Here is an 11,074-nt window from a genome sequence, read left to right on the forward strand (position 1 = left end):
GGAAGAGGCCAGGTTTATGACCTTTACTTCAGCCAGTCAGCAGGGGGAGCTCTTAATATTTTGTTGCTCATTAAATCTTAGCGTAATGTCTATGCTTTAGTTTAGGGAAACCAAACTTTTCAGCTTGTGACACCCACAGTAATGTTGCTAGCAACTGGGGACCCCCATTGTCCTCGGAAGTGGTTAAAACATTTAATTGTGTGCACAACAAGGCACACTATTACGCCCATCCAAATAGTGGCATTAGAACAGCACAAAATAACACAAAAGCCCAAACACGTAATATTATTATAGAAGAAAAACACCTTTAATCTCTTGAACTACTTTTGATTTTTACATGTTTTTGGAAAGAATCTCATGACCCCCCCTCTTACTGTCTCAAGCCCCCTAGTTTATGAACAAATCTGCCCAGATTAAAAAGCTCTTCTGTATCCTCCAGCAGATTGCAGTAGGACTGTAGTACTTACTGGTCCAATGGTTATTGTTGAAGGTTTTGGTTTTGCTCCGTTTAAAAATCTGCTCCAGACCAAATGCTCAATGCGGGATTAACAAGTTGTTTGATTGATTGATTGGTTGATTGATTAAGATAACTTTATATGTTGGTGATGTACTTTTCTTTGGAAGTTATTTTTTTCTTCTTTTTTGGGTGAAGGGATGTAGGATGGAGGTGGGTAAGGGTCGAGGAATGTAGGACGAAGAGATGAGAGTGAGGATTTTGAGGCATGATTTAAAGATGTTGGCTAAGGTCGGGAAGTTAAGGGATAACGGTTAAAGGATTTGGGATGAAGAGTTGAGGGTAACGGTCGAGGGATGAAGGGATGAGGGTAAGGGTCGAGGAATTATTGAGGGACGATGGGATAGATGGACATGTGAGGGAGAGAAAAATAGATGGATGGAGGAGAAGGCGGATGGACTGGTGTCAGATGGTGTCGGTATACGACATGAGGAAACCAGTGGGGTCGAGACTCTGGGTGGGGAAGCCGCCATCTCTTCAGTGCTCTCTATATGGAGCCCCCGGGGGTTCAAAGGTCATGAGAATAGGAGAAGTAAAAAACATTGAAAGTGGTTTAGGGTTGGGGCAGGAGAGATATAAAAGCAGAGTCTGAGGTGTGTTTAAGTATGTTTGAAACAGATGTCTATGTCCCCTGAACCAAGTTATATAAAAAAAAACATGCAGACAGGTGATGGAATTACAGAAATTAATGAATTCATAGCTTCCATACAAGGTGCATGGGCGTAGTGAATGGTTTGAGGGGAAATACAGAAAGCACAAAATCATCCACTTTGCAACAGATTTGAGCTGGGTTGAACAGGGCACAAAGATCAAAGGCCCAAAGCTAAACCAAAAAAAAAAGAAAAAACCTGTGACGTGAGAAAAAAAAAACATTTAACATCCTGTGATGTAACTAGTGATAAGTTAAACCTCAGTTCCATTTCTCATTCACTGTCTGAGACATCAGCAAGCAGCAGGACAGCCCCTTAGGTAAAAAACTATTTTCCATCAGCTACACATCACAGCTTACATCTGATGTTCTTGATTTCTGATAATGTATTTATACTTTTGTGTTTGTCAGTCTTGTGTTTATCACAGAGGAATCATGTAAATGTTGGTTTAAACTTGAATGATACATTTCTCGTATTACACAAACTGTGGTTATAATAAGACATTTAAGAAATGGACAATAAGGAGAAATGTTGTTTTGGTATCCACAGTGTGATGCTGGTGGAGACATGAAGCGTCTGCAGCTCCTCTTCTTGTGTGGTTACTGCTTCTCAATGACCGGCAGCATCAGAGGTACCACTCACTTATCCTGACATGCTGATCTTTTCCTCTGAACCTCTCTATGGTAAACTCTTAAATATGGCAGCGACATATGACATATTTCATCTTGTGAAGTGGTTTGTATTCATGTGGTGAAATGATGCCCTGTCTATAGACTCATTACTTTAAGATCATACAGTACAGTCATCAACCCAAGAATCATCTTGTTGTTGTGTTATCTTTGATCATTTCTGACATTTCCAACAGTCTTTGACATTTTGAGTATAATTAAAAGATGCACTTTAGCCGATTCTGATACCAATGTTTTTTGAATTTTATCTTTTTTATTCTACCTGTCGGTTGTTCAAAGGAGCTATCAGAATCAGAATCAGAATCAGAATCAGAAGCACGTTGTTAATCCCCGGTGGAAATTTGGTTGTTGCGCTTAAAAACAATATAGAAGTAGGAAATATAGAATATAGAAATGAAATATGAATAGAATAAGACATGAATGCGGAGTAGCCACATGACAAAATCATAAGCTTTATGCAAGCACAGGGAGTTGAATATTTGAACCATCTTGACAGATATTCATGTGCCGTGTTGAACAGTGTAAATAAGCGATGTGATTGGATGCGTTATCAGTCTCTCATCTTGAAAACTGTCTTACAAACTTTTGCAGATTTTCCCCAGGAATGGTGTCTGGCACCCTCACTGACCACATTTACTTTCACGTTTGACCATGAAAAAAAAAACAAGTTTGTGCAGCAGGTGTTGCTTCTGCTCAGTTGTAAATGTAACGCATTACTTCACTTAATTAACCTACTCGCTGCCGAAAGTAATTAGTGACACTTCTTGTTACATTACTTTTGCATTACTCCGTGACATCACCTGAGATGCACACTCATTAAAAATGTAATATGCCCACATCGATACAGATTCTTATTCTAATCAGAAGACATACACGAGATCTCTCTTTTATGCACTTTAATAGAAATAGGCGCCAACTAGCCTGTTTGTCAACGCTTTCCTCGCTGCCCACTGGCTTTGTGTTAGCATCTTGCCTTTGCAGGTGATTGAGAAAGATTTGATGTCAAGTTCACAGAAGCGGAGCCTGCGGGCACAGTTTGAACTTTCCCGTCACATTCTTGTCCTTTCTCACAACAAAGTCAAATGAGTGTGCAATTTCTCCAAGCCTAATAATCAGAATCAGAATCGTGTAAAGCACATTTACATATACAAGGAATTTGTCTTGGTGTTTTGGTGCAAAAACAGTTAACAAAGGAAATTAAGCAAAATAGCAAGAACTTAATAAATAATAATAAAATAAGATATAAGAAGTAATTACAATATATTTATGATAGAGTATAAGAAATATAAAAACACAAAATGTACAACAGGGGCAGTAGTAAACTTCCAGTGAGAGTTAATGTAGGGCAGGGATGGGCAACTTTACGATTACAGTCAATTATGTCTCAAATTTAACTCAACATACAAGTAATCAAATATTATTATGGGCATATTTCTGGTTTTCATGATTTCATGGTAGATTTTGTCATGTTTTCTTCATGTTTCCAATTAATTAATATGTACAAATTGACCTGAGGGCCACGTTGAGGGTTGATGGGGGCCGCATGTGGGGCTGGATGAGAGTCTGTGTTATGTGGGGGGAGTTGGGGAGGGCAGGGACATTGCTCATGAGGCTGACAGCAGAGGGGAAGAAAACTGTTCTTGTAGAGAGAGGTTTTTGTCCTGATGGACCGCAGCCTCTTTACAGAGGGGAGGGTCTCGAACAGTCTGTGTCCGAGAGGTGAGAGGTGTCAGCCACAATCCTACCTGGTGTCTTGATTTGAACCGCTCTACCATTTTAACTTTCCTCCTTCATGGACTCAAGCCAACATCAGGAAAGCAATGTCAGGGGAATGGTGTGCGTGAAAATGGACATTTACACATATTTAGGCATTCTTTACAAATGTAGTCTAATTACAGTAACAAGCTACCCCCCAACTCTGCATCTGCCCCTCTTCTCTGAATCAGCAGATTGGTAAACTAACTTGCCAGCATTAAATTGATACAACACAACAAATACACAACAGCTACTTAAATCAGAGCATGCCACTTTGAGCCAATGTTTGTTATCAGGCCGGATACCGATGTTCAGTCGATGCCTCGGTGCAGCCCTTATATTTACATTTACACATTTATATTGACACCGTATTATGTGGCTTAAAAATGTATTTCTTACATTGTGAGTAAATGCAACTGTTTTCTTTCCTCTTCCATAGTCGATGGATATTCCTGTGTGAGTGCCTACTGGGACACAGTCACATGTGTTGTGAACATCACTGGTGATCTCGTGGGACGGTCCAACACTAACTACAGACTGGACTTCACTCATATTAATGAGTAAAAGCCCTTCTTTTTGTAATGTGATTTCACTTTTTTTTTTGTAATACTTCCAACAAACCGGTTCTGTTATATTTTTCTAAACTTCAGTGGCACCACTCCCTGTCCCCTTGTGCTGATGAATGACAGCTACAACTGCGTCTGCAAAGTCAAGAGAGACTATTTCATAGACATTGACGAATATCGCATAGACCTTTGTCATGAATCCGTCTGCCATACATTGGTGGAGGAGTTCATGCCATCATGGAACAGTGAGTATTCATCTCTTATAATTCATGCTTGTTGTAAATGTGAGTGACTGGTATGTGACTATCTTTGATGTCTTATACATGAATGTAGTGTCGCAGTATTGGTCTCAAGACCGGTCTCGAGACCACTTTTTAAAGGGCTCTGTCTCGTCTCAGAATCCAAGGCATTTTTACTCGGTCTTGTCTCGGTCTCACACAAGGTGGACTCTGTATTTTAAATCAAGACCACCACTGATCATCAATGTGGTTAGAAGGCAAACACCTCTCCTCTAAAGGAATACATAACTTCAATTCATTTATAATTTGGATTTTTATCCACCGGTTATGTCCACAACCTTCCCTGTGTTACGGTCTAAGTGAGCGACACGCACCTACACACAACATGATGACTGTTCATTAATATTTATGGTCTTGGTCTTGTCTCGGTCTCGCCCTGCCTTGGTCTTGGTCTTGACTCTCTCTCGATCCCTAAATGTCTTGGTCTTGTCTTGGTCTCGGAGCACTCTGGTCTCGAGTATGTCTTGCCATGAATGCATGTCTGATTAAAGCTCCTGAGAGGAGTTTTTTAGCTGGTTGTGGAACAAACTGAAATGTATTTTGATGCTTCTTTATGAGCTACTAAACCAGACCATCAGCAGTGACAATTTCTATGTAGTTGTTTCAAATACGTGGAAAAGCTTTGTCCACAGGAGGCACCAAAATTGACACAAACCAATAAAACCTCACAGGAGCTTTAACTTTTTGTCCATAATTTCAACTTGATTCCAAGATAGTTTGACATTTCCCAAAATGAAGTTCCATTTGTTTTTAGGAGAAACATGACATAATGTCTTTGCAAATGTTATTGCTGTATTAGAAAGATTCCTGTAAGTTGGACTAAATATGATTGGAAATATGTATTGAACAGTTCAGCTGACGCCCCCACATGATATTGAGGTTGACCCAAGTCCAGAGACTTTCAACGTTACCTGGAGAAGTGGGTACGAAGACCATAACAATCTTCACCATGTGCTCGACTACCAGGTCTTACTTCAAAGGTCCCAAAGCACTGACAACAAAGTAAGACCAGATGTTATACCTAGCTAAGCTTAGACACCTTTTTTTTTTACAATAAGCTCTGACTAATTCAATATTTTTGATGCAGACTCTCCCCAGGTCACAGAAATGGGTTCTAATTCCAAGAGCGCCACTCGAACCCGATGCTACATACTGCTTTAAAGTCAGATCTAAACCTAATAACGATGATTATGAAGGAATTTGGAGTCAGTGGAGCCAATCGACATGCATGAAAAATAAAGCAGGAGAAGGTAAAGTGATTTCTTTTTTCTTCTTTTGCTCTTGAAGTGTCAATGACACACGGCCTGTTACACACATTTAATCAAAGTCTGCTTTTTTTATACCATATGTCTCGAGAAAGAGTCTAGAGATAAGCCATTTCATGTATAATTCAGTTTGAATAATAATACAAGTCATTCATGAACATCAGCCACCTGATAGCCGGGCAGTATGACTCAGTAATTCTGCATTACTCTGTGATCGTTCTCAGAACAAGATAATATATTAGTCACTTTGATGAAATGGCTGGTCCCCGTGTGCGTGGCTGCCGGTGTCCTGCTGTTTGCCTTCAACAGCCCTGCTGCAAGGTAAGTCACCTGTACTGTAAAAATTCAAGATGGTTGAAATCAGCTTTATCTGTTCTAGATAATGATTGCATGCCTTAAAGGTAAGATTTGATCATTGCATCTGTCTTCATTTGCATAACAGAATGAAGATAAAAACTCTGTCCTACACTCCATCGCCAGCTCCTTTTTTCAGACCTCTGTATCAACATCATGAAGGCAATCTCCAGGTGAGGTGTTCTTCATCTAATTGACTCAGTGCAAAAGTCTCTTGTCAAGAGGTAAGTAGTCACATGGATGTTTAAATGGGTTTTCTTTTCCTTTGGTTGATTGGTAACTTTAAAAGAGTGGAAGAATCATTGCTCAATTATTAATAGAAACGCTATATGTTGGAAAAGTGAGTTAAGTCATTTTAAATGTGTCTTTGCTTTTAGAAGTCACCTCGCGACCCCCCTCCCATTGTCTCGTGACCCCCACTTTGGGAACCACTGTCAGACTGTACGTACATGGACGTAATCTCTGTGACATCTTCATTGTTTTTTGAAGCAAACTTTTGATGCCCTTTGATGACGGTTGCCAAATTGGAAATGCCGTCTCAAACAAATCTTCGGTCAACCTAGTAGCAGGCAAAGAGCATGAGCTAAGGCGGGCCTTCTAAAAATCAAAACAGATGCGTTATAAAGAAATTACTGCATGTACAGTGTGGGCAGATAAAGACATTTACTTATAAGACCAAAGTCGTTACCTGGCTGTAAACATGTTTATTCGGCTGTCAAAATGGATATTTAAATATGGGTTGTATATGGGACTTCCAGGTCTTATGGAGCCAGCCTTAAGTGGACACTTGAGGAACTGCAGATTTTTGCACTTCTGCATTGGCTTCATTTTTCAACAATGGAGGTTGCTTCTTGTATTATATGAGCAGTTGAGCTTTACACCCTAAGCAGGACAAAATGGAAACTGGATATGTTGAGTCAGGAGTCAATCCTCAGCTTGAAGGACAATTATTACCATATGGATAAAATATCAGTAAACTTGTTTTAAAAAGGTTTTAGTTTTCATCTATGTTGTGAATGATTTGTGTAAAAGTGATATACATCATCATCTTCATCTAATGCATCTCTTTTCTGCTGAATTTGTAGGAATGGCTTTCACCTAAAGGCAAATTTCTTCTCACATACAAACCTGAGGAGATCTTGACATCCAATGCTGTAACTGTTGTTCCGAAACCTGTTAAAAAGGACCCAGAGGAGAACCAGGACCTCCATAACCCTTTGGTAATGCAACTGTTTCTCACCCAGTGCCAAACCTCCTACGTTGGCTTACCCGCGATACATGAGGCCTTGCCACCTGCAACTATGGTCTGTCCAGGGGAAACGTCTTACACTCAGCTGCCCTGTTCTGTCTGGGGAGTCAATGTCAACATCAGCTCAGACTCTGGCTGCAGCATAGAGGACATGACCAAGAGCGCAGACAGCAGTTTACCAGACAGTCCCGTTGATGATGTTCCCCCACCGTGTTTCTGCACTGATTACTGCATCCTCAACAAAACTGCAGGTGGTTTTGCTCCTGTTTTAGTTTCCAAAGGAAGCGGTCTAAATGCTTCATCAGATTCCCTGCAAGACGATGAGAGATCAAATATTACATAGAGTAAGTGTAATTCATCTGCGCTGCCATCTTGATATCTGGTAAGGCAGCAACCTTAAAGAGGACATATTATGCCCCTTTCCCACCTTTCCAAACAGTTCCCTGTGGTCTAAATGAAACTTCTGTGCTGTACTTTGGTCAAAATATAACATGAATCAAGCACCAGAAGAGGTTTGTGACCCTGTATAAACCAGCTCTCTCAGAACGCTCCGTTTTGGTGTGTGTGTCTCTTTAAATGCAACGGCTCATTTGTGAGTTTTCCCAGTAGACATCACGTCTTCGCTAGCGAGAATAAAAATGGCGGACTTGCGCAAACGTTTTGCTCTAGGTTTGGGGTGGAGTCCATGGGTGGAGATAATATAGGGGAGGGGAGGGTATTTTTTTTTTTTTTACCACTGTGGCATCACAAGAAGAGCAAATTTAAAACAGAACATTTTTCTCTGTGTTGTAAGACTTATGCAGAACACAAACAAAGGACTGGATGGGTTTAATTCACATTCTGTGGGTCGGTAGACACTCAGGTTACCAAAATATATGTTCAAAAACACTGTACAAGTGGATTTTTTCATATGTCCCCTTTAAGACATAATGCTTGCATTACACATTATCTCTAGTGTATGCTACCTCTTCTAGGTGATCCATTTTATTTAGACAATGCAGGTTTTGTTCCATGCCTTGAATTCTCTACATCTATGAAACATTTGAACATACCTCACAGTCTCTGTTCTAATGAGACGAACATCAACTCAGCAGAACAGATACAACATTAGGCGTACACTTAATGCACTTATAAGGCTTGACAGCAAAATGTATTGACATTGTATTGATATGCTGGGTTTTCATCTGAAACTCTATTGCTTTTTTTATTGCTTACACTTTTACTTCCATTTCTCTTCATCTTTTAATCTCGTGTTCAAACTGAGAGAAACTAAATCAAAAATGAGTGTATCTTTTTCTTTGGCTGAAGATAAATATTTTCAGGTATTTGCTGGACTATTATCCAGCTTTGTAAAGGTTAGTCGTTGATATTTGTGATGTGGAATATGGCAAAGCTCTTACAATGAAAATATAATGTTTTAATCTTTATTGAATAAAGTATTACATTAACATGATTGTTTCACTATAACTTACTCTATTAATGATAGAATGTACACATATCAACGTTGAAGTGTTTTGTTAAGGTCTATACTGATTATGAAAAGTATTTTCTTTGGATACCGATACCTCTATGATACACAAAATCAGGACCATGCAGGGCACAGATACCCAGCAGACATAAAAATCCCAAGTGCAAATAAAATAATGGACAATAAGGCAAATGTACTTAGGAGTTATACGCTCATGAAGCAGGTACAATGTAATCAAAGGAATAGACCAAATGAATTAGCATTAGAAATTACTGATACTTAAAAATAATTATTGTAATTATCTTATGTTGCCTCAGTAGATATGAGTGCTTGTAAAATAACAAATAGTTGTAAAATTACTTTTACTTAAATGAAGCAGTACTTTTCCCATAAACAAACAGTTGATGTAATGATATAGTTATTATAATTTGTATGTATTTTTGTCTAATTGCTTAATTTGATGACACCACTTTTTATCTAAAACACTCACACAAACTTACAACATCACACCTGCCATACCACAACATACCAGTAGGTTGTAGGTAAAGTAGCCCTGTAATCTAGACTCAATTTTAATACAATTTACAAAAACCAAGCAGCAGCCTCCGGTGTTGAAAAAGGAAGCCAGTTTAGAAGTGCAAAAAAATTGCAGTTCTTCGTGTGTCCACTTGAGGCTGGCTCCAAGAGCACAGGAAGTCACATACACACAACACTGGAAAACTGGCTGTTTTTACAGCATAAATTAACACGTTTACAGCCTGCTACAAAAAACAATATTTGTCTGATTGGCTATTGTCCTCATGGGCACACACTGAACGGAGGGTTTTTTTTTTTAAATAATACATCCATTTTGATTTTATGAACAGTACAAGTCATCCACAGTTAGTTGTGAGGCTGACCTGATTGACAGATTTGCGCGATGTAGGGGTTTGTCAGGAGGCTTAAAACCCTCCTCAGCTCCAGCTCTTAGTCTTTCTTTAGGGAGTCTGAAAGTTAGGCTGAGACAGGATTTCCAGCATGGTGGCTACTGATGAGCCCCCGGAGCCCCCTGCTGTAACTGTTAGACGATCACTAAGGCTTTATCCATTGATTTTTATAGTCTGTGAAAAAAACTGTAAAAAAAAGAAAAGCTAGCCACCAACAGTGCTTTAAATCTTACTACCTTGAGGGAAGTTATTTAAGTAGGTGGATTGACATGAAACAGTTTCTCCAGATAATTTTGATAAACAACATGTTCAGGCTGCCCTAGTTTGCTCCAACAGTCCAAAGATAACTTGGTAACGAGTCGGCTGTTTCTTGTTATTCTATGTGATGTGGGAGGATTAAAGAAGATCATCCACCGACACAGGTGAGGATGTGGTCAGGAAGCAAACCCACTCGTTTTTCTATACGATTATCTTTTCATCAGGTGTCGTGTCGGCATAACACCTACACAAATGTCTTCCATGTGCCATGACACAGTGAAGGCCTTTCCCCACCAACACGCCCCAGAGGAGAGACTCTAATAATGGACCAAAGAGCAGCTGGTTGAACCTTCTGACTTGGTGAAGGTTAATGAAATGGCAGGTGTGTGAGGGGAGCATTTAGGTGCTTTCCTAAATGATTTCCAAAGTCAAGTCAACTTTATTTATTTAGCACATAAAACAACCGAGGTTGACCAAAGTGTTTTACAGAGTAAAAAGGTCAAACATGACACAAGAGGACATCATCATAAAATAATGTTGATCTTGAAAGGAAAGCCAAAGAGAAGAGAGTGCCACTGCACTGGAGCTGTTATGGCTCACCATCACAGACAACAAGCAGAAGGGTGTTGTTAGTAACCAAACCACATGGCAAACCCAATCCCGTCATTTAATGCAGACGACTTTTAATAAATTGTGCTCAATCATGACTGTTGCATGATTTTTTTTTTTTTTACCCATTTTTTTCTGTTTCAACAACTATGAAAACAGTCGGCTGGTAACATTCCCAGTATATACTCGAGCAATATTCAAATAAGGGATTCAAAAGCTTCAATATGTTTGGAAAAAAACTAGGGTCTTTTGGAGCCATTTTCACAGATCTGTATCTGAAGCAGTTCATTTCATTTTCATTTCAAGCACACTATCTCTGTCATTCAATGAACCCTCAGCAATCTTTCAAAGAACTGGTGGCATTTGTAGAATTTCCTGAAATGCATTCATTGCGTAACACTTTTCTTGTAAAAACAAAAAGTGACGGAAGTAGTCTTGAAGAGAAAGTGATTGAGAGACAAGGTTATAACTT

The 11,074-nt window shown here is 39.3% G+C and overlaps 1 protein-coding gene across 1 annotated transcript; it reads left to right on the forward strand.

The window, feature by feature from the left end:
* Positions 1–1,381: 1,381 nt before the first annotated feature.
* On the forward strand, positions 1,382–8,794 carry LOC132983564 (interleukin-21 receptor-like). Its single transcript, XM_061049921.1, has 9 exons — positions 1,382–1,483; positions 1,714–1,795; positions 4,048–4,168; positions 4,259–4,419; positions 5,324–5,475; positions 5,561–5,723; positions 5,963–6,059; positions 6,181–6,265; positions 7,178–8,794. The coding sequence occupies exons 2-9, from the start codon at positions 1,732–1,734 to the stop codon at positions 7,682–7,684; spliced, it is 1,350 nt and encodes a 449-aa protein (XP_060905904.1). The 5' UTR covers positions 1,382–1,483; positions 1,714–1,731; the 3' UTR covers positions 7,685–8,794.
* The last annotated feature ends 2,280 nt before the right edge of the window (positions 8,795–11,074 follow it).

The sequence above is a fragment of the Labrus mixtus genome, chromosome 11 (assembly GCF_963584025.1).
Source record: "Labrus mixtus chromosome 11, fLabMix1.1, whole genome shotgun sequence".
Classification (NCBI taxonomy): Eukaryota; Metazoa; Chordata; class Actinopteri; order Labriformes; family Labridae; genus Labrus; species Labrus mixtus.